Source organism: Heliangelus exortis, chromosome 12 (genome assembly GCF_036169615.1).
Source record: "Heliangelus exortis chromosome 12, bHelExo1.hap1, whole genome shotgun sequence".
Taxonomy (NCBI): domain Eukaryota; kingdom Metazoa; phylum Chordata; class Aves; order Apodiformes; family Trochilidae; genus Heliangelus; species Heliangelus exortis.
The window spans coordinates 10,475,496-10,501,602 of record NC_092433.1 but is presented as its reverse complement, the minus strand read 5'-3'; the positions used below and the strand labels follow the sequence as shown (position 1 = coordinate 10,501,602).

At 55.7% G+C, this 26,107-nt stretch overlaps 1 protein-coding gene across 2 annotated transcripts in view; it reads right to left on the bottom strand.

Annotated features, from left to right (window-relative positions):
• The window catches only part of PLXNA1 (plexin A1), a 114,175-nt gene extending 88,357 nt beyond the window's left edge, over window positions 1–25,818 (bottom strand). The window contains exons 1-3 of one of the 2 annotated variants that reach the window (XM_071755981.1): window positions 25,721–25,818; window positions 10,120–11,470; window positions 3,836–4,018 (exon numbers count right to left, since the gene is read on the bottom strand). In XM_071755981.1, coding sequence (XP_071612082.1) covers window positions 3,836–4,018; window positions 10,120–11,470; window positions 25,721–25,803 — 1,617 coding nt within the window. In that variant the 5' untranslated portion in view covers window positions 25,804–25,818. Of the gene's footprint in view, window positions 1–3,835; window positions 4,019–10,119; window positions 11,471–25,259; window positions 25,372–25,720 lie in introns of those variants that run through there. The other variant, XM_071755982.1, reaches the window with a different exon arrangement.
• Between the last annotated feature and the right edge of the window lie 289 nt (window positions 25,819–26,107).

Sequence of the window (26,107 nt, the reverse complement as noted above, 5' to 3'; positions counted from 1 at the left end):
CATGCCTGAGGCCAGCCAGTTTCAGGACAGGGCAGGGAGCTGCACAGATTACATTGGTAACTGGGCAGCCAGATAATCCTCACAAAACCAAGAGCCTGGCTGGCTGTGAGGGACATGTAGTCCAACACTATCCTGGCTGGGATGTACTGCTTGCATCGTCCCAACATCAAGCCCACCTTAGGGTTCTCCATCGCCTGGATCCCAGGGGGTGCTGGATGTCTCCTGCAGAGCTGTGGCAGGAGGGACAGCTCACAGCCCCTGAAGGATGGCAGTGGGCAAGGAGCCACTGGCTGCTTTGAGTGAGAAGCTCAGCTCACCCCCACCAAAAATAACCCAGTAGAACCCAAAAATGGGTCAACCCATCAGAGTCTCACTGGAGCTCAGCACAGCCCTAAGGCAGTGCCTTGTTTGCATAACGAGGAGCAGATGGCAAGCTAACAAGGGCAGCCTGGTCCCTGCACTGCACCTCCCAGGATGCCCCAATGCCCCAGCTCCCAGCCGCCAGCCCAGCACGGTGCTATGACCAGGAGGGAGCTGTACCACTGACACACACACACACACACACACACACACACACACACACACACACACACAGAGTATCATCCTTCTTCCCTCCCTCTGAACAATATCTGAAGCACACCCAAAATCCAAGTCCTGGCACAGGTGAAATAAGAGGTGCTTAGGGGTGCAATGTCAAAAGTGCCTTTCCAGCCCCTGGCTGAGCACTCCCATTGCAATTACACATACAGCTTTCTGACTGGCCAAAAAATAGGAAAGATAACCTGGGAAAATGACAACCACCCAATTAAAAAGACTGTCAGATGAGGACAGGGGGTTTCTAGGAAAAACCCAGGCATTAGGAAGCAAGCCTGACTTCCCTTGTGCAAATACCCCCTGGCCATCCCTGCTGCAGCACAACAGTTCGTGTCCCCATGTCACTTCCCCATCCACAGCACCCTCAGACCACAGGGTGCATGGCTGGGTCTCCAACACACCCTCCTAGGAGGGGTGGAGGAAGTGGCCCAGCACCAGCCCCCACCACAGGAGAAGTCACCCCCACATGGCTCACCCAGCAGCTGCAGGAATTCCCCAGCAGCCCCAATCCCATGACTGCTGGCAGGGAGGACAGCAAGCACGAGGGGCTGAGGGCTTTCCAAGCCTGGCCTCTCCGCATAACTCGGGGCCAGCCAAAGATAACCATGTGCCCACTAACCCAGGGGGGACAAGCTGAGAGTCAGCTGCTACGGGCTTCACTGCTGCAACCCATGCAGCATCCCAGGGGTTTTGTGTCTCTGTGTACCCCCCAGTGCCTCCCCAGCTCACAGGCCCTGTCCCACAGCCAGTTTTGCAAACCTGACATTGCTTCCAGTATCCTTACTCCCTCTCCCCAAAAATTCAGGTCTCCCTGCAGCTGTGCCGGCAGCAGGTGCTGCCCAGCACCCCAGCATCACGGCAGCAACTGTCAGCAACAGGGCTGGGCAAAGGCTGCAGGGCAGCCAGAGGATCGTGTGGCTTTTTTTTTTGGGGGGGGAGACAAAGAGAGGCTCTGTCTGCATGCAACAGCCTGGACAAATGCTGGGAATGGAAGCTGCCATCCAAGGAAAATCCAGACACGACAGTGACTCTGCCCTGACCTTACCCCGGCCCAGATGGCGAGATTGGTGCCCCCTCAGCAGAGCAACATCCATTACAGAGCTCCTGGGGATGGGGAGGGGAGCACCCAGCTGTCAGCACAGCTCTCCCTCCCCAAAAGAGAGGTTGGGGGACCAGCCAGAGGGCAGAGAAGTCACCAAGCTGCACCAAGCCTAAGGCAGATGCTTCCCAAGAGGACTGTGGGAAACACCAATGGCTTAAGAACAGAAGGATGCCCCCCTCCTGCACCTTTTTGTCTGGAGAAGCCACCTTGGCTATGCCCTGCTGCACCCCTTGGCTGTCCCATTCCCTGGATGGGGACACATTGGCACCACTCAAGGACAGAGCAGCAGCCCCCCAGGCAGGGAGGAGCCCTCCCCTCCCTTCAGCCCTGCCGGCAGCCAGGCAGCGGGATCAGGTAGCTGCTGAGCCAGTGCTTTGCCAGGCAGGGGCTGATGCAGAAAGGATGAGCTGCCCACCCCAAGGTCACAGCAGAGGACAAGGGGGAGGGGAAACCCGGAGCAGAGGGCTCAGAGCCTGCAAAGTGCCCCCACACTGCCAACGGAGAACTCTGCCACTCCAGGGGTTTGTGGGACTTCAGGAAGGAAAAGCCTAAAAAATCTGCCCAGCATCCTAGGGCTGGGATAGGACTGAGACCCACTTCTTGGCTCCTCATGGAGCTCCTGCTCCATGTCCTCGTGCCCTGCAGGGCCAGAAAGCCAAACCAACAACACAGGGCACTCAGTTTAGAAGTCAACAAAAAGAAATCTGGGGAAAGCCCTGCAAGAGAGAAGGATGCTGAAACCACACCTGGACTCCAAGTCCTGGTGTCACACACCCTCGACTGCCACTTGCAACTGTCTCTGAAGGTGCAATGATGAGAGAAAAGCTGAAAAAAAGGAGGGAGAGGAAAAAAGCAAATTGCTGTGTGTAAAAAACAACTGTCAGCCCCTCTAGATAAATAGGGAACCAGAGGTGTAACACTGCCCTCGTGGCTTTGTGAACCCTCCTCCCACACACTCCTTCCTTTCCATCCCCATTTAAAACCTCCCATCTGGAGCCCAGCAGCAGGAGAATCTGCCAGCAACACGACACCAGTCCCTCCGGATCCCACATCGATCCGGAAGGGAGGACACAAACTGCCTCTGTCAGCTCCCCACAGCCCTGCTCAGTCCTGGCGCCACCATGTCCCCCCCAACCCGAAGACCAAAGAAATCCAAGCAGAGGATGGTGGTTATGGAGAGGACCACCAGCATCCTTCCCCCCACAGACAAAATGCTGCCCATGTCCCCCATGCCCCTAAACGCACTGCTAACAGGCAGGCAGGTCAGGGCTGCAGGGGGAACACGGGCAGGACAAATGGGACACATGGGGACAATCACCCACAACAGCACCCTGCTCCTGATTCCTGCCATGCAAGACACTGAGCAGCACTGATCAGGAGGAGCAGCAGCAAAACTGCAGGGTCCTGTGCTCAGGATGGGGTGCTGCAGCACCTCACAAGCCACAGAGCAACAAGCCGGACCCTCTAGCCAAGCCCTGGTCCTCCTGTCCCTGGCAGGAACCAAACCAGGACCTTCACACTGCCCCTCCCTGGCTGAGGATGCAGTTAATGCAAGCTGTGTTTATACAGGGCATGTAGTTGTAATTACAGGCACGATGTTATGATAACAGGAAATCCGTGCCCTGTGGAGATGCAAGCAGAGAAAGGCATGCATGGAGCTATTTGCTCATTGCCACCAACAAGCAGCTTTTTGTGCTGTGTTGGGGTACAGGAAGAGCAGTCTCCCTTGGGCCAGGCTGGAGCCATCAGCACCCATCTCTGCCCACCTCACCCAGACCAATGGCACAGCCATATGGACATGGACAGACATAGCCTGCCCTGTGGCAGCTACAGGGCAATTCCACCTGCCCTGTGACACAACAGGATGGGCTCTGATCCACCAGCAGTCAGGACTCAACAGCTCAACCCTTCCAAAAGACAGAGGTTTTGTAAATCTGGTTGGGAGAAAGAAGCAAGGGAAAATTGCCCCTCACCTGCCCTTTGCACATTACCCCAGTATATCAATATCACTGTATATGATACATATATCAATATATCATAGTCATGCTATGATGGAGGCACAGCCCCACCTGTACCTCCACAGGGCCATCAAAGTGAGTGGTCATCCCTCCCCATCAGCATCACCAAGGGCTTTCCTACCTTCTTGATCTTCCCACTCCGAGTGCCCGCAAAGACAACAGTTTGTCCTCTGTAGTCGTAGGCAGCCACTGAGGTCATCCCATCCTCCTTATCCACAAAGAGCGGGGTCCCCTCGATGGTGACAGTCCCACCCAGTGGCTGGTTAAAATCCTGGCCACAGAAATTGTCATCGATCTGCAGCGGCTGTTGGAAAAAAACAGGAGACATGAGCTTTTTGCCAATGCCTTGACATGCCAGACCTCCCCAGGTAGCCATTAGCCATCTCCCACCTCCACTCCATTGGCTACAGCAGCTTCAGCAGCCCCATTCCTTGCCCCTCTTGTCCCAGCCATTCCACCTCACCAGCTGAGGGGAGGGATGAGCTGATGCTTCCCTAAATTCCTTACGCACTGATGTAAGGCTCTTGGGACACATCCAAGGCATGCGGGGATGTCTGCATCTGAACAAGCTTTGCAGACCAACACCAGGGCTCTCAGCCCTCTGCACTTACACACCCAGCAGGGGCCAGGCCCACTCCATCCCACTCCATGCTGCCTCAGACATGTGGGGTGCCAGCACGAGCTCCCCAGCACACACACACACACACACACACACACACACACACACACACACACACACCCTGCTCCTCCTCACCCTGGTGCTAGCTTCAAAAAGAAAACATATCCTGGCAGTAAGGCAGAAGGGGCTGAATGCTGCACCTCAGCCTTCCCCCAGAGAAAATACACTTCCCAGCCAAGGCTGTGCCAAGACAAACAGGTCAGGGCTCCTGAAAGAGCTTCACTTCACATAGCAGAGCCTCCAGCACTCTACCCACCTGCCAGCCCTCCTCCCGCAGGAAGGTCTTTGGGAAATCCCCGCATTTTTTTCCTGCTGCCTTGCCCCAGACAAGGCGCCTGGCTCAGCCAGCTGCCTCCTCGGTTCAGTGATCGCCCACAGGTCTGGGAGAAGCTTTTGCAAGCTCTGCCTGGGGAGAGGCAGTGGCAGAGCTGCATTGCACAGAGCTGGCCCCTCTTCACCCTCAGGGCTGTGATGCCAGGATGGTAACCCCTGGGCAAGGCAAAGCCAGAGGGATGTTCCCATGAAATCCAGGATGCTTGCAGGGGAATGGGACCCCAGGATCAGCTTCACAGCACTGGTCCCCTCCATTGAGCATCCTCCCTGCCTCACCCTTACATTCTGAGCAGACAAATGGATACCGGCCTTGGGTATCCAGCCTGGGGGACACAGAGGCCTTTTGGAGGTGCCACATTAGGCAATGGCCTCAGGCAGTCACACCACACCAGCAAAATTTACCCCCAGCAGCCTGTCGAGCAAGGGGCTCCAGCCAAACCCCCATGGGTGGCAGTGAGCCTGGGTGCACGATATTGGGGCAGCAAGAAAGGCACAGCCAGTGGGGAGACAGCCTGCTCTGGCCGGGGGATTTTTCTGCTTCACAAGGCTCCTTATGTAACTTTGAATTTAAAGGGGGAGAGAGGTTTTTTGGCAAGCAGCAGCATCCAAATGCATGCCAGTCCCCAAGGGGTTTTAAATCTATACAGCATGTGCACAGAGCATATGGGAAAATGGAGAGTTCCCGAGCCCCACGTAAGCAAGGGCAGTGCTCGGCGCTGTGACTCCCACTCACTGCTGCCCAGGATGCGAGGGTCCACCAGGGCCAGCTCCCACCCACAGTCAGCTACAGAGAGGAGAGAAAGCACAGTGCTTTTCCATGCTCCAGCACAATGCACTCACAGCCAAGAAGGCTTCAGTTTCCCCCAGGCACAGGGAGGCTGCTCATCACCCTTACTGTGCCACCACACTGGCCCCAAGGCCAGTGGTGCCACTGCTAGTGCAGTGGGGACTCACTGCCTTGTCAACCCAACCATCCAGTGGGGCAGCACCAGGAAGGACACCAGCTCGTCATGTTCTGCCTCCCCAGGCAGTCTGGAGATGCTGGGTTGCTTCTTCAGTTACTCTAACTTGTGTTTTTGCTGGGTGCCCCATCCTTCCCTAAACTGAGGGAAGTCCTACAGCCAGGCGTGAGAGACATGAGCATCCCCAAAAGAGGAACATGGGGCACCATGTGGCTCCACAAGAAGTGGAGAGGAGGGGAATTAGGACCTCTCCACCCATTCAAATCCCAGCCTTGCAAGCACCCTCTCCTATCCACCAGCCAGCACATGCCCTAAGTATCCCCCTCTGCATCATCAGGCTGGACATTTTAAAACAGGAGATTCAAGAAAATTATCTTCCCAACCACAGAGCAAGACAGAAGTAATGCTCCAGTTGATACCATCTCTCATCCAGATACCCGGGATCCTTCAGGCACTTTGCTGGGAAAAAAAACTCTTCGGACTATATAGGCTGGAGCCCCTCCACCCTGGTAAAGCATCCCAACACCTTTCACCTGGGCACCAGCAGTAGCAGAAGGGTTAAGGGCAGCGCCATGAAGGTGTTTAAGCCCAGCAGTCCCTGGGTGCAGTTTCTGCTCTCTCTGAACTCATTCTGCAGCTTCCCCAACCCCTGGGCTGCTGAATATGCAAGAGGAGAGATGTTTACGGTGTTTACTCCCCTCTGCTTTGTCTCAACAAACTCTCTGGGAAACGACAAATACAGCTGCACTCCGGGACCAGGAGGAGCGCCCGCCGCCTCCATGCCGACACCACCTCGATAAATAATTACGCCGACAATTAGCTCATTAACAGCAAACTGCCTCGTTAGGGAAGCGCAGGCAGGCAGCGCGGCGAGGTCGGGCCAAGGGCGGCAGCGCTTGGGTTGTGGTACCAACCAACATTCCCGGTGGGTGAGAGCTGCTGGGAGAGGTGAGGTGGAGGTATGGAGGGACAGAGGGACAGCCATCCCCTGGCCGGTGCTGGCAGGGATTGACACACACCACAGCACAGGAGGGCCAGTGACCTTGAAGCACTTCATCTTATAGATGCTCGGATCTACAGCCCTGCCCACTCCCCCGTTTGCAAGGACCACAGCCTCAGTGCATTGCAAGAGGAGGCTGTTTGCTTTGGGGATATTTTATTTAGTTATTTTTTGTTTGGTTTTATTTCAGTGCTTTCCTATATCACCCCTCTCTGCTGCCCCTGGCCCCTGACACCCCAGAATCCCACCTCTCTCCAAGGCCTCCTCTTGTCTCCTGGCACTAATCTGCCTCCCCAAAATAGGGTCAGGAAACTGGCTTCCCAGAGGAAGCAGCCTGAAGGAGAAGGGAAAGTGGACCCACAGCACAGAGCGAGCAGGAACGGGTGTCTCCTTGACATGCCTTGTCTCATTGCCTCCCTTCAAGCCCACTTACGAAAGCAATGAGGGAGCAGACAGCAGAGGCGAGGCTCGAGCCGCTCAACGTTATTAATTAGCCAGTAATTCGCCAGTTAACACCATTACAGGCTCACCCCATCCCCCTGTGCCCTAGGGGCTGTGATGGAAGATGCCGGGGACAAGAAGAGCCAAGGAGTCTGCAGCAGGCAGGTACCAAATGCCAGGCTTTCTGTACATTAACCACTGCCCGGGAATAATCCCAGTGTGGCACCATTTGGTAACACCTGCATTTCTCTGGCTGCCCCCAGGAAGGATTTGGCTTATCCTGGCCCAGTTTGGGCCATTTTGTCACCAGCTGGCTGGGCAGCAAAGCCCACCAAGGACTCAGAACTTGTTTTCTCCCTGGGCCAGCCCAGGCAAAGCTGCTGCCCATGTCCTGTTGGATCCAGGTACTGACTCTGCCCACACTGCCAGCCCAGGGGCCAAGGACTCTGGGGATCCCAAATGACTCCCTGCTGCAACATCTCCACTACAGCTCCAGCCCACTACCCTTTCCCAGCCCTGCTAAATCAACCTTCATCCCCCTGTTTTGGGGATGGGCTAGGCAGATGTGCTGACCACATCTGGACATGGCAAACAGATGTTGGTCACTGCACAGGGGAAGCACACAGCCAGGCCACACAACAGCAGCAAAACCTCTGTATGGACTCAGGAGCAATTTAGGCAGCAGGGTTGGTGCTGGGGATGGTCCCACAAGGTGCCTTCACTGCACATGCAAGTCCATGCTGGGGTCTGAGTGCACCACTGTGAGGGATCTGGCTCTGTTTCCCTTCTCACTCCTCAATCACTGCATCCCATAAGGGGAGAGACAGAAACAGAAGACAGGAATTCATTCCACTTGCCAGCACCCACTAACATCTCCTGAGCTGGCTGCCAAGCCTGGTGACCTCTCGTCCTGGCCCTGGCTCCAGAGAATGGGAGCTGCCCTGCAGTGCCCAGGGATGAGCATCCCTCAGCCCCACATTGCTTGAGGTCTGGGATCAGAGCAATGGTAAAGCCTCCTCCAGCAATGGACCAGCCTCTGCCCCTGGCCACCACAAAGGAATGGAAAAGAGAGCTTCTGGGAGGTTTTCCATATGGATGAGGTGTAAATCAAGCAAGTACTGACTTGAGGAACTATATTCTGCTTCCTTAAAAATAAAAAAACTTTTAAAAATATGCCCTTTATTTCCTGGCCAGCCCTCACCACTGACATCCATCACTGCCACGACCCACTCTAGAGGTGGCTGCATTTTATTAGGGGCACAGAAATTCCTTCCAGAAAGATGTTATGTGCTCCACAGGGTCTGGTTTGGCTTGCACGCAGCACAGCAAGAGGCTAAGGGCTTGACTCATGATCCAGTCATGGCCTTCCCAGCTCTGCTTGGCAGCTGGAGCAGGACTGGGACAGAAAACACCACCTGGCTCCCCTGGGGGAGGGTAGCATCCCCCAGCCCATTCAAAAGCAGAAGCCACTTCATCATGACACACACCCTTTTGCCCAGCAAGTCTGCAGGACCTTGAGATCCCCCTATTTGCTTGGGTTGGCCACCAGGTAACAATCCCAGGATCTCCTAGCACAAAAGCATCCCTAAAATGCAGGGATACTGAGCCACCCCCCTGACCTTGGGGGCACAGTGCTGCCACAGGGCCCCAGGGGGGGGTGAGCAGGGAGTGCAGGAGCAGCAGTGAGCATCTCCTCTGCCAGAGCCAGCAGCTGCACAACCCAACAGGCAGCAGTGTAACGATTTCATCATTTTCCATCAAAATTGAATTAGTTCAAAGCCAAAATCTGATTTGTGAGCCCAGCGCTCTTGACAGCAAACCCTTTACTTTGTCAGGCAGCTGTTAGCTGTCTCCTCCGGAGCTGTGGGAAGAACAGCAGCAGGGAGGGAAGGGCTGCTCCACAGGGACCCTCTGCCCACCTGCCTGCACCACCATGCACCTAAAACCCTGCTCAGGCAGGGCTGGGGGCTTAGTGATGGGTGCTGATCACCAGCAAGGAGGGCTGGGGGGAGGTGGGCAACAAGTAGGGGTGTTGGGACCTCCACCAGACACTCCAAAACACACACCAGCACCCCAAAACCCTTTCTGCCAGGTATCTGACCCTGCCTAGGGACTACCCAGCTTGGTGATGCCCAAGGTAAGACCTCCTTGTCAGCCAGAACTGTAGCCTCCCTGCCACCCACCACTCTTGGTGTGTAAATTGCCTGGAAAAAAAATACAGCTATAGCAATAAATTGGAAAACAAACCTAGGCAACCCCATTCCCTACCACTCACAGGCCCTCACAGAGCAGCTGAGCCACAGGCAGGGCCAGATGCATCCATACGAGCAGCAGGCAGCAGGATGCATCTCTGGGGTCAGAGGTCCTAGGACACCAGCACTAGCCTCCAGCACCATGGGTGACAGTTTGTACTGGCCAAGCTCACAGCCCAGTTCATTCAAGGAGCCTTGTACCCTCTGTCATCCTGTCTAGCATCCCATGGAGAAGGCATAGCCTCTCCATCCCAAACACGACCAACTTCTACCAGGACCCACTAACTTCCTCATCTCCCTCCATCTTCACAACCTCCACATCCTACTGGCCCTAACACCTTCTGTTAGGCCACCACGAAGCCCCAGGTGACATTACACTCTCAAATTAATGTGTCATCTGCAAGGAACTCCCCAGTAGAGCCACAGAACATGCCCTGAGGATTGAGCATCCTGACCTCCCATTCCAGCTCACTGACACCCTCCAAAACCACAGGGAAGTGAAATCAGAAGAAGGCACCTGTGTGAGACCTCTTGCTTGAGGCAACCCAAACCCAGACAGTCACCCCACAATGAAGCCATGATCTCCACAAATAATTCTACCAAGCAAGCAAACACCCAGCTCTACTGGTGCCAGTCCTCCCCTCAGGAACACATGGCACACAGGTCAGGTCACCAGGAAGGGTCTAACCAGAAAGCACAGCCAAGAACAGCCTGGAGTAGAGACAAGTGGGAACTTACCGAGTTGATGCAGCCCAGCTCCTTATTCAAGAGCCAGGGCAGTGAGAGCTTCCCTTCTCCTCTGTAGCACGATTGGATACGCTCTTTGATCTTATCCTTGATCTTCTTCAACGTGAAGAGACAGAGCACAGACTCCTTGGGAGGCTTAACCCTGTTTTTCTGGCCCTGGGAGAAGATGGTGAAGAGGATATCCTCCCGCTCCGAGATGCCCAGGTACTTGGCCAGAGCCTTGCCAGGCTTGGTCAGGTAAGCATCCTGGATCAGGCGGTACTCAATGCCGTCCTGTACGCAGCCGATGGGGAACTCCACGTAGGAGTAGAACTTGGGGTCGTCCACGCAGAGGCGGACGATCTTGGAGGTGAAAAACTGCTCCCCGGTGGAGTCAGGAGAGGTGAGCTGGGTGTCCAGCTGCAGGGTCAGGTAGTAAACAAACTGCTCGCTGCTGAAGCTGTAGATGTAGTAGATGTCAAAGGTGGGGAACTTGGAGAGTGTATCCGAGGGGATCTTGAGCTGGGAAGAAACAAATTCATCCTGGTAGACAAAGCCAAACATCTCTGCGTTCTCCTCGTTGGCCATCAACTTGCGGCTGGACAGTGTGGGGAAGTACTCTGACTTCCCGTCAATGGGCGTCCCAATGAAGAGCTTGTTCTGCCCGTTCAGCACCTCGATGATGACCCCAGACATGGTGCCCGACTCGTTGACACTGGAGAGGTAGTGTTCCTTGCGGTGGTGGGGCTCGCCCAACTTGAAGAGGTCATCCAGTCGCAGGAACTGGCAAATACCCTGGGAGGCACTGCCACAAGCAATCAGCCTGTTCCCCGAGTAGTCCACCAGAAGCAGCTTGTTCACATTGTTGGTGGTGACCAGCCCATGAGGGCAGGACTGAACACTGGGAGGAGGGTAACATTTCTCATTGTCCTCCACAGGCCCCGTCACGTGGGTCCTCAGGAGTGTGAGGTTGTTGGAGAGCTTGTAGATCCGATTGACAGCCCCCACATAAACCTCCCCAGTTTTGTTGTGGACCACCAAGTGTGTCAAGCTCCAGTCTGTAACCGGGAAAGTCCTAAAGGGAGACTTGGGGCTGCCTTCCGCCAGCGGTAGCCAGGTGCTCCCCAAGAGCAGCAAGGTCCAAACATTGATGGACAAGTGGTGCTTGAGCCAAAGGAGCCACATTGCAGCAGCCTTGCATCCAGCCAAGGCCATGCCCAAACCCAGCCACAAAATAAATAAAAACAAACCCAAACTAAAGGGATGAGGGAGGGAGGAAGGAGGAGCTAATGGGACACAGTCTCCTCTGCTTCTGCTGCACTCAGCACTCAGGGCATCGTGGGCACGGCCCGTCCAGTCAGCCCTAGAGGGAAAAAGACAAGAAGAGTGGGGTTAGGAGGCCTTCCTGAATGGTACCAAGCCTGGACCACCCCACCCAGCAGACATTTTGCAATTTCACACTTTTCTAGTTGGCAGCCTAACAAAACACCCACCACCACCCCAGGGGAGGGCACCTCTAGTGCAGAGACCAAGGGAACCTGTGAGATGCTGAGGACAACCCCAGCCTGCTGCCCTTGCATCTGCAGCACTGGGAGCAGATGCCAAAGCCCAGTTTGCAGGAAACACAGCCTGAGCCCCTGCACAGGGGAGGACCTTGTAAAGGAGCTGGGATAGCAGAGAGCCCTGGCATGCTGCCTGTTGTCCCTGCCATCTGCCTGCCTGACAAAGCCCAGGAGGGCCGTGGGCAGGAGGAGTTGGAGGGAGCAAGTGGCATGGCAAGGTGAAGCACGGCAAGGAGAAGCACGGCAAGGAGAAGCACGGCAAGGAGAAGCACGGCAAGGAGAAGCACGGCAAGGAGAAGCACGGCAAGGAGAAGCGTGTCCTTCTGGCATTTATATGCATCAGGAAGCACAGGGTCAACCATGAGGCAGTTGGCTTGAGAAGCTGCAGAAGGACAAGGGGGCACAGAGAGGGAGAACAGGGAGCTCTGCATGCTCCTGTGCCATGGCTGGGGCTCACCAAGATGGAGCAGCAAAGAAGCAGGGAAACCCCACACCAGTGGGACCTTTGTGTCCCCAGCAGCAGGGAGGTGACTGCAGATGGCCACTGCAGACAGCTCTGCCCTCTGTCTGCTCAGCAGCCCTTTGGTTACACCCCTCTCCCCCCTCCACCCCAATACCAGGGGCACAAGCACCCCTGGGCTGATGTGGGGCTGTGCAAACCATGCCAACACACTGACTGTCCTACCAACACCATCACAGCTCGTTCACTCCTTGTGGGGCAATCCCTCCTCCCAAGGTCCAGGGCTGGGACAAGAGCCAATCCCTCAGCTCCCCAACCCCAGCCATGGCAGGAAAGACACTCCTAGAGCAAGAGGAGGAGGAGAGCTTCCCTCTCCTATCATCCATCTCTGACTCAGCTCAGGATAACCCACAGAAAGATCCCTCACTGGGGAGTGGCACAGGCAGGGAATATTGCCAAAAGTGGCATCCCAGACCAGGCAGGTCTGGATGAGGCCAAAGGGCCTTCAGAGCTTTGCAGCCTGTGCTTAGCAGGGCTGTGGGACCCACCAGCCAGGCCCTACACAGACCTTGAGGGGCTGCATTGTCACTGGGCCAGCAGCTGGGCCATCTGGTGCCCCAACATCCCAGAGATCATCCTTCAATTCTGCTACCCCCATCCCAAGCCAGGAAGAGGTCAGAAGGAAGGAATAGGCTTTTTCCCACCTTCTCCCCGTCCCAACAAACATAAAACTCTTGCTTCCCAGGGCAAGCCCAGCCCCAGTCACCCCTCCAGCCCTGCCAGCGCTTTGGGCAAAGCCTCCACACCACTTCCAAACCCTTGCTGCAGACCACCAGAGCTCCCCTGCCCATGTGTTCAAGACCCTGTTTCCTTCCACCAGCCCCAACACATCCCCCTCCAAGGCAATAGCCTCAAGGGAGGCTTGGGAAAAGGCATGAGCAGACACTGAGGTCAAAGCCCAGTGCCACAAAATGCCACAGGTGTGGAGACAATCAAAGCATGGAGCCACCAGCCCCAGAAATCACCTGCATCATCCTTGTCTCCTGTTCTTCATTTTTATGAGCTTGTCAGTCACAGCATACCCACAAGCACCCCAGATGGGAGCTTACTAGCCCCAAACCACACTGAGGTGTGGAACCAAGCTGTGCTGTGGGCACAAACCCACGGGGCTAGCCCAGCATGGCAGTGCCAGGCAGCGCGGGTTCCTGCCAGGTTGCCAGAGGAAGGTTTCTCACCTCAACAAAATTCTTACCATGCTGCTGCAAACTGCAGGCCTGAGCACCTCCAGGAGCAATATGGCCATCTCCCTCCCAAGGAGATGGACACAAAACTCATCTCACATGCCAGCAACATGCTGCAGAGAGGAGAAGGAGAGGGCAAGGTGGTGGAGGCAAAAGCAGGAGCCTGGGGATGGCAGCGGGAGCATCGCCCTGCCGGGACGGGAAAGCAGAACAGGGAAGTCACTCTCTTGGTGCATTCCTATGATTCATTGTTTCTATTTCAGGGATCCGGAGAGCTGGAGGTCAGGCTGCTGTCACAAAGCAGGGCTAGAAAGCCCAACAGGAGATTCCCAAATTAACGTAGGGAACTGCTACTCGAGAGCTAGAACGAGAGCAAAGCGAGGCAGAGCTGGGGCGAGCAGAGAGATGACACTCTGCAGAGCTCCACTGAGATTTCTGCTCCTAAATATATGTTAGCAGCAACATCTTATCCTAGTGCCCTGACACCAGCGGGGGTTTTGCTTAAAACCATTGCAGCGATTATTAAAAAAGCCAGCAGGAAAGGTTAGCTTGCCTGATTTGCTTCAGGATTAAATGATCTGGGTACCTGAGACTCAGAACAAATTAAAGTGGGGGCCAACCCCTCAGCAGTGGAGGCAGCAGGCAGCCCTGCACTGGAGTGCAGGCGCCTGCACAGCCCCAGCTCCCTGCCCACAGGAGCAGCCAGGGAGAAGCAGCATAGGGGCCAAAGGGCATTTCCCTTCCATCCAGCTCCCATGGAGAGGTCACGGTACAGCTGACAGCAGTGCAGCTCCTCCACCACACTTTAAACCACACAGCACTCAAACCCTATGGGGCTGCACTCAAGTAGCATCTGGGGAGGACCCAGCCAAGGACCACCACATGAGGTGTCACCAGGAAGCGAGAGCTGCACCACGCACATCGCCACCATGGCCCAGAAGCACGGAAAACCCTGGGCAGACACCCTGGAGCCAAGCCCAGCCCTGAAACAGGCTGCAATAAAAGAATACACCCAAGCCTGAACACACACATGCCAACTGGGGCTGCAGGACCAAACCCACACGGCGTAACGCTGACTGGGCAGCAAGTGATGCAGCACAGAGCATCCTCCAGCACAGAGTGTCCCCACACAGAGCTGGCTCACCCCACAGCAGGGCCACACCCCCCATCAAGACAGCACCACAGCCTTCTGTTTTGTTTTCTATACACACACACACACAGAGACAGACACACACATTATATATATCATATATATAAAAGCAGGAAACCTGCCGTCAGAAACAAAGCTCGTGCAGCAAACATGCAAGCACCAAATCCGCCCCAGCCCCTTTCATCCCATGCCAGAACAGACATTTGCTCATGGTTTCACCTCAGAAGTGGCCATGCTGAGATGGTCGCAGCTGCTGCATGACCTGGATGGGGCTGCCTGCCTCCCCGCAGCCAACACATGAACCCTGGCTTCAAAAGAGCCTTTCATCAAAAGCCATCAGCTTGCCCTGCAAATGCCTGTGTCCCACTTGCTCACAGCTAAAAATGTAGCAAGAGGCCGCAGCATTCATCCCCCGAGGCTACAGGCTTCCCAGAACCACAGCCAGAAATCTGGGTTTGGGATGGGAGATGATGCTTTGAGAAAATAATTATCAATTTTGATAGCAGAAAGCAGGAGTACTGGGATGGGAAAACTAACCTTAAAAGGCAAAGACTGGACAGAGCATTAAGGACCAGCTCTTCGCTTGTCCGGGCAGCAAATCCAGAACCCTGATGGATGCCAAGTCTGTTCAGGTGGTTAGGCTACAAAGTAGCAGCTCTTCTGGAAAGAACCAAAGCTGGGGCTTAAAGCATGCCAACAAGAACTGATGTGCACACCTGGCACCCAGAGACCACACTTGTCATACTCACTCCAGCACCACCAAGGCCCCAGCAGGCTCCCCATCACCACGCACACCCCAGGAGCCCTGCATGGCTGTGGGCGTCCCAGGTGTGTCTGCATCCCTAAGGCTAAAGAAAGCATCATTTTTCTTGGATAGAAGCTGCTCTCAGCAGTGGGATGAGGCTGCAAACTGCCCCAAGAGCTTTACAGTCTCACTGAAGAAGAGAGCTTGGCAAGGGAGGCTGGCAGAGAAAAGTGATAGGAATGAAAACCCCTATATAACCAAACCCCAAAAGGGGAAATGGCATCTAATGGGTCTTTACCTGCAATCTCCCCACGTCACTTGCTGCTCTCAGTGATAGTAAATGGACCGAGAAGGAACCGGCTCCATTTTCAAACGCTGGAGCTGTGGAGCCACCAGTAATCAGCAAAGGGGAGAGAGGGGAGATTATCGGGGGAGAGGAAAGCCCGCAGGCCAGGGGAGAGTCAGGCTCACCATACAGCTGGGGTGTTTTTAGGCTCCCCTGCCTGAGAAAAGCCTTGCAACAATGAGGAAAGGGGTGGTGGTGCCCAGTTAGAGCTGCACTACATATGCAATCGTCTGCAACAGGGCTAAACTTTAACTCCTTCCTTCACTGCACACAGTCATTAAAAACAATTTGGTGGAGGTCTCTCCCTAGCAAGTTAAATCATTACAAATCTTATCCCTGGCTCAAACCACACCCTGATTAAATCAACAGTGAGCTCTGGAGCTACCCCAGCTCCATTCTCCATTACTATCACCCACATCTGGAGTTTCTTCAGCATCATTAGTTTCCTCCTGGCAGGGGCCAAGCACCCCATCCTGCCTGGGCACAGCAGCTTCTGCTCCTGCCCTGCTGTGTGTCTCTGTCCTGAGAAACACAAGGAGAAGTGGCCATCTAAGGCCCAAGGGCTTTCAGAAGCTTGACCCTCAGCAAAAAGGTGCATAAAATAACAAGTAGCAAGGAAATTAAATAGCATTTCTCAAGCATGCAATTCCCCTTCCTCTGCAAGAAATCACATTGTGCCAAGGAGAACAGTTCTGGAGCCACCATATGCTCTCACCATCAAGAGACTGGACAAGAGCATTTCCAAGATGGAAATACCGGAATACGCAACACCCAAAGGCAGAGAGGGCTACAGGGACAGTCTCAGCAGGTCCTCCCAGGACCGTTTGTCCCTGCTATGGAAACCAGGCACAGACTGGGACATTACATGTTCTCTGACTCCATTCAGCTATGCTAGAAGTGCAAGCCAACATCTGGCTTTCCCAGGAGAAGAGTGCACCCCCATTAAGCTCCTGCAGCCAAGGGAGCAATAAAAGATCTGGACTGAGTGATGACTGAGATGGAGACCAACACATAGCCCACCATCCACACAGGACACAGCGTGCTGCCTCCCCATCCTGCCTCAGGAACTGTGTGCGTCAACACACTCAGAGCAAGACATCTCATCTGAAACTCCTCCATGCCTCTTGTCACACTGCAGACTGGCCCAAGGCACTAGGATCCCAGCTAGAGAACCATGACTTCCTACTATCAACACCCAGGCCAGCTCAGGCTTCACACCCCAGCCTGATGTGAATTTTGTCACATCAAATCACATAAGTGATTTGGGATCACTTAACAACATCTCTTCAGCTTCAGAGAAAACAAGTCCAGACCAAGCCCTCAGAAGCCATGTTCCACTTTGACTTTGGCCTACACACCCCAGACGATGGTTCTCACATCTCATCAGCCCATTACCCCACATAAATGTCCTGAAAACCACCCCTGCTGGCAGAGGTCACCTCAGTCCAGCTGGGTCTGCAGAGAGCTAGGTGGTCACTGACAGCAAGCAGTGAAGTCCAGCAAGAAGTCCTCTTGCCATTGCCATCCTTCTCTTGTCTGACCTCACTCCATGTGGAGCAACACATCAGTCCTTGCTCTCAAACCTGCTGCTCCAAATCCTTCACTGGACGAGGGCAGCCACAAACACAATCCAATGACCTGATCCTCCCCAGATCAATGTACCTCTTCCAGCCTGGATCTCCAGGGAGGGTTTTCCTCTCTCTGACACATGAACACACTTCAATACCTCCTCACCACCTCCACACCTCCCACCCGCCTCAGCACAGCCAGCGGGAGAGCTGTGCTTCCCCCGCATCTCAGAGGGAACCCGGGGACCTCCTGCTTTGCAACCAAGAACTGGCACAGGAAGATTTCTGGTGCTGGACCCACTCTGTTCCCAGCAAAGGGAGGTCGCTCCAGAGCTGGCTTAATCCTGGCTGAGCCAAAATTCCTGTGCTTCCATCCGGCCCCATGCTGACACCAGTGTTCCTGCTGTCACATGAAGAGCCAAGCACAACCACTGCCAGAGCTTGGTCTGATTAAAACAGACCACAAAACTTCTCTAAATGAGGTTTCACCAACTAAATCCATCCTTCCCTCTTTCCCATCCCAGACATGTTGTCCTGAGCCCCTCAGCTGGAATCAGCTCAAGTCCCAGCTCAGCACAGCCCCACGTTTCATTTGCCCAAGGTGGAGCAGATCCAGGAGCAGCAGTCAGCTGGAGAACTAGCAGAGCCTTGCACAGCATCAGGACAGGCAGAGAAGGGAAGACACCAAAAGCCTCCCCCCCACAGCTGCACCACAGCACAAACTGCACTGAGAGATTAACGGGTGCTTCACTTGCAGCAGAACAGGCCCAGGGCATCTGAGAAAAACAGAGAGACACCATGAGCACCATGGCAGGAGCTGTGCTTGCACTGTGCCCTCCTGACATGGACACCTTCTCCAGCACGGCCCCCTGCTCTGGCAAGCCTCCTGGCTACCCACAGCAAGGGGTTCTTTCAGGTATTTCTTACCCTGCTGAGCCAGGCAGAGCAAATGACAAAGAGGTCCTGGCTGGGACAAGGCACAGAGCAAGGCAGTTTCTCTCCCTGCAGATCTTGCTTGCAGCTCTGACCCAGGCTGGACAGGGGTGTGCTGCTGCAGCCAGATCCTGTGCACAAGGGGCCAAGCTCCCGATGGGCGTTAGCATTATGGATCCGCTTATTTGCCACAAAATCGAGAGGACGGGGCTGCCTGCCTGTGCTGGGAGGGCTGTCCAAGTGCCGCTGCCAAAAAAACACTTTCTGCTAACGAAGGTGGGGACAGCAGTTCCAGCGAGCTCCGTCACCCCACGGGGGGCCGGGGCACCAGGCGAGGCGCAGCTGGTGAGAGAGACAAGAGGCGTCCTGCTCAGGGACGGCCCAACACGGACACATCCCTCCCTCGCTCCTTCCCTTCCTGCCTCTCGCCCACGCAGGCTTGAGGCCGTGTGGAGCAGGACCCATCCCTCGTGTGCCGGCAGGCCCGCGGGCATGGCCGCCCTGCCGACAATCAGGAATAATAACAACGGGTGTCGGTGGAAGCCCGGGCTGCCGGCGGCGTCATGGTCTCGGCTCTCCTTCGGAAGCGGTGCTGCCTTCCTGCCTTCCTCCTCCCCCATTTCTTCCCGATGACATCAGCCTGAAAAACAGGTTCTTGTCTTCAGAAAGGCTCACTGGGCCGATTCGGGTCCCGCCAGCAAGAGGAGAGCCTCTTGTGACTCCAGGAAGGATGCAGCCATCCAGGAGCCGGACACCAAGATAAGCAGCAGCAGGCAGAGACTCTGCTGGCATGCCAGCACTTCTAGGAATCAAAACCACCAAGACAGAGATGGGGGTGGAGGGATTGCGATGCTGTGGAATGGATTTTATATGTTTTACAGAGGCCTCGGAAGCTGAGCTTGAACTCACATCCCAGCTCTGCCACCACTTCAGGTATGAAGCAGCACAACCCATCTAGCACAATGCCCACAAATCAGGGCCAGCTCCTGGCCCCCTCCAGCTTCCAGACAGCAAGTCCTGAGGCTGGCTAAAACAACAAGCCTGGGCTTAACACCTCCCAGCAAAGCTTTCCGAGGGCCACAGCGCTGGACTTTGACCAAGCAGGGAACATAATTCCACGAAACATCCTGCCCACCGGCCAAACTGGAAGATTATTTTTAAACTCCTCCTAAAATATTTTTGGGTTTTCCTCTTCCCCTGTTGAAACTAACAGTCTGCACAGGAAGAGCCAAGCAGCCGCCCGTACACAGAGCGCGGCCGCACGCACAAAGCAAACAACTTATTGCCATCACAATTACCTGTGATGTTATCGGCAGCTCTGACGGGGTCGGCATTCGCAGAAGGAAATGTGGTTTTCACGTCGTGGCATCTGGAACATGAGACCATCCTTTCCCCCTCCCTGCCCAAGGGGATGGCCACCAGCAGCACCCACTCACACCAACGTGACATGAACGTGGGGGGAGGAGAGGGGAAGAGCCCCCCAGACACAGGGATACATCATGCTGGAAATTTCTTTCCAGCACCGACGGGAATCTGCCTCTCCCGTCACCCAGGGATTTACTTCTGCAAGAGCTTGAATATTTTGACACATAAGCAGTTGCTTAACTAAGCAAGTAAAGCAAAGGGACTTGCAGAGCTCCTACAATCATGCCAAGATTTGACTGAATGGGGGGGTAGTCTCAGTTGTATCTGGGGCCCGATCCTCCGCCTAAGCAATCGACACTACCCCAGGAAAGGGCTTGGAGAACCCTGGGAAGCCAAGCATCCCAGTTGGCTTCCTGGCAATGGTGGGAAACCAGCCCTGCTCCTAACTCCTCACAAGCCAGACCACATCTCTTCTCCACCAAACTCCTAAGAAAACACCAATCTCTCAACATTTATCAGTTCAAAACACTCATGCAATTAGCAAGGTGCCTTTTTTTTCCTCTCCCTCCAGTATAATTATATACATTTTGATGCAATTACCACCCCTGTATTTTGTACATTAAACAGTAGGCAACTGAAGGAAGAGAGAGGCTTTATTTTTCTTGGCTTTGCCTTTCTGAAAATAATGGTATGTTGCAAAACAGCTCAGGCAGAAAGGCTTATCTTAAGAGAAAGAGGGGGAGCAGATGGAAAACGGGAAGGAGGAAAGAGGGATCTTCCAAAGGGAAAGCAGGGATTGCAGTGCCCCTCCACGCTGCTCTAAGTCCCCAGTCCCCACACGTACCTACACCTGGAAACGGTCCCCGATACCAGGGGTAGGATGCAGAAACAGCCTCAGCCTCTGTCCTCCACTGCCGACAGAAAGGAAAACCAAATCAAGCAAATGGTTGTCGGTTACTCAACCCTCGAAGCCGGGGTCATTAGCCGGATTAAAGCTCCTGATCTCTGGCCGGCAGCACGGATAGCAAAGTGCAGCTAAACTGCCCAAATTGGATTATTACCGCTCCCGGGTCTCAGTGCCAAGTTGGCCAGCGGATTGTGGGATGCTCGAGATGGGAAGGCGGGCACCAAGCCCCAGGGCTGATCCACAAGCTGCTGGGGAGGAGAAGGAGATGGGAAGGAGAAAGTACCCACACAGTGGGTCCCCCAGAGCCATGCAGCCTGTCCTTGGCACCCCTGCCAGGCTCTCACTTTCTCCAGTGAAATCCCCCACGAGCTCAGCTCAAGGAGCAAAGAGGATATCGCGCCGTGGCTGGTACCAGGGGCCGGATCAACACCAGGGGTAACAAATCTCCTCTGTGGTTCAGGCAGCTCACAAGGTTGGGCACAGACCAGAACACAGCAACCAGAACAAAGCAGACTCTGCCCCCTGTAACACCAATCCACCCCACACCACAAGAAGGGCCACTCAACACACTCCACCTTGTACCATGCAAGGAGACTTCAGAAGAGAAAGGAACAGAATTGTTTGCGAAGTGCAAACCCGAGAGTTTGGATGTGGAGTTTTTCTCCAGACTCAAATATCTCAGAACACTGGCAACAAGTCTTGGCTAAAGGGAAAATGAACTTTTAAACATTATTAATTCAGGGGTTTAAGTGGTAGCTTCCACCTGGAACAAGGGCTGGAGGCAGCCACAGCTGCAGGGTGATCAGGGAAGCAAGGGAAACAAGGACACTGCCCTGTGCCCAGCCACAGTCGGACAAGCCAGTGGGAAGATGTGCATTTTGTCTACACGACACACCAAGCGAAGGGCAGACGAGCCACGTGTGCCCCTGCCTGGTATGAAAACCATCAAGATTTGTTTATTGGATGGAGATTTTCTCTTCCATGATGTACTAGATGTTTGCTCAAACTTGGCTTCTACAGGTAGCTGGTGGACCACATTGTGGTATCCACGTAGCTTCCATGCTGCATTCTGGTCAGGACTAAGAGGGCCATGGCTGAAGCTGTGGGTCAGAGACAGTGATAGAGGACACATCTTCTCACCACATACCACCTATCTGCAATTGCCCAGAATGTGTCATGGGCTACATCCAGAGAAGCAGCTGGTTGTCTCTAGCCTAAAGCCAAACCAGCTACCCCAGTACTGAAGAGAGGAAAACACTTGCTCCTCCTCGCAGTGCTCAGAACCTTGCTGGGAAGAGGGCCCCTAGTCAAAACCCAGGAGAGGGAAGGGATCAGAGGGGCACACTGAACCAAGCTCCCCATCACCCATGATTTCCAGCCCTTGGGACTTCCCACACACATGGCACACCACCAAGTTGTTCACTGGTCAAACACTGTCCAGGAGCCCTCTGCCCACTGGTTCTTCCATACCACACACAAGTACCTAATGACACAAAATGGATCACAGGGAGCAGCAACACAAGGTGTCCACATGTATATCCCACCAGCCCAGGTCAATGTGAAACCCAAACCTGCAGGCAGCGAGGATGGCATATGGGCAGCAAGGTGACCCGTGCCCACTGCTGACATATGGAAGGACAGCAGCACCTTCACTCCCTTGTCTCTCCTGAAGTCCACCTTCCTTCTGTTGTGCCTGGGGTCAAAAAACACAACCAGCTCCTCACGGCAGACACAAACGACTGCAGCACCACAACACCCTACACGGAGAAGCAGTCACAACAAAGCTCAGCGGGGCTCAGCAGAAGCCTGATGCTGCGAGCAAAGCTCTCCCCGGTTTGCAGCAAGCCGGCAGCACGGGGCTCTCCTGCACGGAAATTCCCAGCTCAGGGCTGAGTCCAGCTCTCAACAGTGCTTAGTGCTACAGCCGGGAGCAAGCCAGGCAGCAACAAAGGCCCTGACCCGTGCTCAACCTGGAGAATAAACACGTACAAGTTTCCTTCATTAAGTCCAACGCCAGAGCCGAATCCTTCCCTTTGTTCAACGAATGCCAAACCCAGCAAACGCACCGAGATAAAGTGCCTGGTGTGACATTAACACGCGGGGAGCAGGGCAGGGGCCCCGGCTGCTGCCGGGATGGAGGAGGGGAGGGAGCCCTGCCAGCACGCAGCAGCGACGCTTTTATTACCCTCTTCCATTTCGGCTGCGCAAAGCTCCAGCGAAACAGCGCTCGCCTGGAGCCGCCGGCGTGGCCCTCGGCCCCGTCTCTGCCGGAGTTCGGAGTTTGTTTATCTCCAGCAGGGCCTTCTGCCTGGCTAGGGAAAAGGGCTTTGTGTGACAGAGAGGCACAAGGGCTCTTCTCCACAGCTCCATGCACAGCCCAAGTGCGCCTGAAGGCGGATACCTCCGCTCTGCTCCAAACCCGATGCATCTATTGAAAAAAAAAAAATTAAGCCGAGGGGAAAAGTCTTGCCAATGCCTATACTGCTGTGCTAATAAAACCAATGCCAGCGAAACTTTAATCTTCTGGGTACCGTGCACAGGATAAAAAGCCCAGTCAGCCAACGGAGCAGGAGCCAGTCAGCCCCGCCGCTGCCTCCCCGCAGCCCCTCGGGAAGCAGCGCATCCCCGCTCACCGCTCTCTCATGAGCGGCACCGGCAACCGGAGCCACAGGCAGACGGGGAGCACTGGATTGCACGCAGGATCGGGTATTTTGAATCCAAACTTCCTTACCAGCCTTCCTTACGGCCCCGTGGCACCACACCGCTGCCAGTACCGGCATCTACCGGCACCGGCAGATCGCACCGCGGCAAGCGGGAAAAAGCAAATACCTTTCCCCCTCGCAGCAGCTAAAGAAATTATCCACGCATTCTCCTAGAGGCTTCTGCCCGCTGATTTTCCATGGCTTCTCCACCTTTACACCTCTTTTGGTCACCAGTGTCTTGAGAGAGAGACATGGAGTCACTCATTTTACCCACTGAGTATATACAAAAGACCCTGAGATTGTTCAGGAAGCAATTAGCTGCTGTTCAGAGGAAAATGGTGTTTTCAAATGGATAACCTTTGATGTAGTCAATAGCCTTGGCTCTTCTTTTTTTTTTTTTTTTCTTCCTTGCAGCCACACACAAAAGAAATTTAAAAAAAAAAAAAAAAACCACGAGTAAAAGGCTGGTAATTCCCCCTGACACAGCCCTCGCTCAGCAAAAAGGGATTTTCTCACAAGCCAGAGGAAAAGCAGCTTCGGAAAGGCAGCTCCTCTGCCCAACTTTTCTTCCCTCCGTGTCCCAAAGCTTATGAGAAGGATCATGAATATTCATCCTCCCGTTAGCAGGTTCTGCTTTTGTTTTGTCCTCCCCAAAGCAGGAGAAAGGGGGGAGCTAACAAGTGAGGTTAAAGCCTATCTTTTCTCTCCCATCCATCTCCTCTTTAACCAGTGACCTTCATGTTAAGCCCTGTTTACACACCACCAACCCCCTCCCCTCCCCTAGCTCCCCATACCCCGGCGCTCGTCCAGGGGCAGAAAGAAGAATTTCCCCGTACGGAGGACAAGGGAGAAGAAGGGATTTCGGGATTTAATTCAGCATGCCACTGGGATTTTCCAAATCCCTCCCCACTCGCATGCCAGAGCCGCCGTGTGCGTTTCGCAGGGCAGAAAGCGGAGAGGCAGCGAGGTGAAGGACCCCAAAGGTGCCACCAGCCGTCTTCATCTGCCACCTTCCACGTTAATAGCGGGGGCGGTGGGCGCGCAGCCCCGCACGTGGGTATCGCAGCTTCCCAACGCCTCAGTCAGAGCGGAGCACGGGCGCTGCGCTGCGAAACTACAGCGCGGTGACAATAGTAACGATTATAAGGAGGGCGACGGCAGCCATCCCAGCGGGCGCGCTGCCGAGCCGGGCAAACCCGAGCCGGACTGCCGGCATCCCCACGGCATCCCTCCGGCGTCTGCGGGGAACGGGGATAGCGGCTCTGAGGGGTTCGGGGCGAGCCCAGCCCGGATGCCGCGCCCCAGCGGGATGCGGGGATGCGAAGCAGCGACGATGCGGGGATGGCAGTGAGGACGTGAGCGTGGATGTGGGGCAGCACCATGCGGGGATGGCAGGGACAATGCGGGGCAGCGTGGACGCAGGGATGACAGCGAGGATGAAAACACAGGGACAAGGCAGCACAAGGGGATGGCAGCGAGAATGCGGGGAACCCAGGCAGGGCGGACACGGGGAGCGGAGGCGACGAGCCCGAGAAAGGCTGCGCCCCGTTCAAGCCTCCAGCGGTGCCGGGCTGAGACGGGCAGCGGGGCGGGGGGTTCCCCGAGGTGAAGCACCGGGGAAACGAACCCTGCCGAGAGCCGGGGCGGGCTGCGGGAGGAAGGGAGGTGGCCAGCAGGGAGAGGCAGCCCCGGCTCCGGCACCCCGCGCCTCAGTCCCAGCAGCTCCGGGCAGGGAGGAGGCTCACGCCCCGGTCCAACCCGCACCTGCCCGGTCCCCAGCACCCCACTACGAACCCCGGGGGAGAGGGGGGGGGCGCGCGGGGCGGGTAACGAGCAATGCTCGGTCCCGGCGGGTTTCCGTCCCCCCCGCGGGAGGCGCTTCCCGTGGCCGCGTTCCCGGAGCCGCGGGGCGCAATGCGGGATGGCCCCGGGCGGCAGCAACGCGGCCCCGGCCCAGCCCAGCCCAGCCCAGCCCGGCCGCCACGGCCCCTCCGCACCCCCCGACGGGCCGCCACTGCCCTGCCCGGGCCAGCCCCGCTTCGCCGCCGCCGCCGCCTAATATTTTGGGGTGGGCAATCAGAGCTGAATCCGTGTATTTTTAACGAGCCGCCCAAACGAGAAGATAAAGCCACGCGCCGCGCCCGGGGAGGAAAGTTGCAACCGGGTTACTCACGGCTCCGGTCCCCGCTCGCCTCCGCCGTGCCAACCATAATTGCATTCCACACCGAGCCCCTCACCGGGCCCCCGCCGCTCCCGGCTCCTTCTTCTCCTCCTCCTCCTCCTTCGCCGCCGCCCCCTCCCGCCGCCCGGGGCTCCGCGCCCGCCTCGCTCGCGCCGCCGCCGCTGCCCCGCATGAATGGGACGGCGGCGCGGGACCCCGACGGAACGCCGCCCGTCGCCGCGCGCGCCCCCACCGCCGCGCGCACGCGCACGCCCGCACCGGCGGCGCGAGAGAGGGAGGGGCGGGAGCCGCCGCCTGCAGGGGGCGCAGGAGAGAGGGAGGGGAGGGGGGGAGAGGGCGGAGCCGCCACGCCCACCTCCGGCCCTTAAAAGGGCGATGCCACCCTGGAACGGGAGGTGTTAAAGAGGCCGTGGCGCGGTGGGGACCTCCCGCAGTCACGGGCCGGGACTCACCTAAGAGATGGACGCAGCCCAGGGTCCACCTCGGCCTCCCCCCATCCTGCAGCCCTGCGTCCTCTGGGGTGGACACTCAGCATCAGTCTGCCAACACAGCATCCACGCCACCTAAAAACAAAATTACAAAGGGGGTCCGGGAAGATAATAATAAAAAAAGAAAAATTATTAATTGGAGGGGTGACCTGATTGTCTTTTTTAAAGCGCACTCAGTGCTAGCTACTGGTGTCACCTTCATTCCCCCCCTGCCCCACCCTTACAGGCTCTCTCTTGCTTGTCATAGTGGAATTTGGGTTGGAAGGGACACTAAAGATCATTTGATTCCAACCCCCCTGCATGGGCTGCGATACCTCCACTGGATCAGGTTGCTCCAAGCCCCACTCAGTC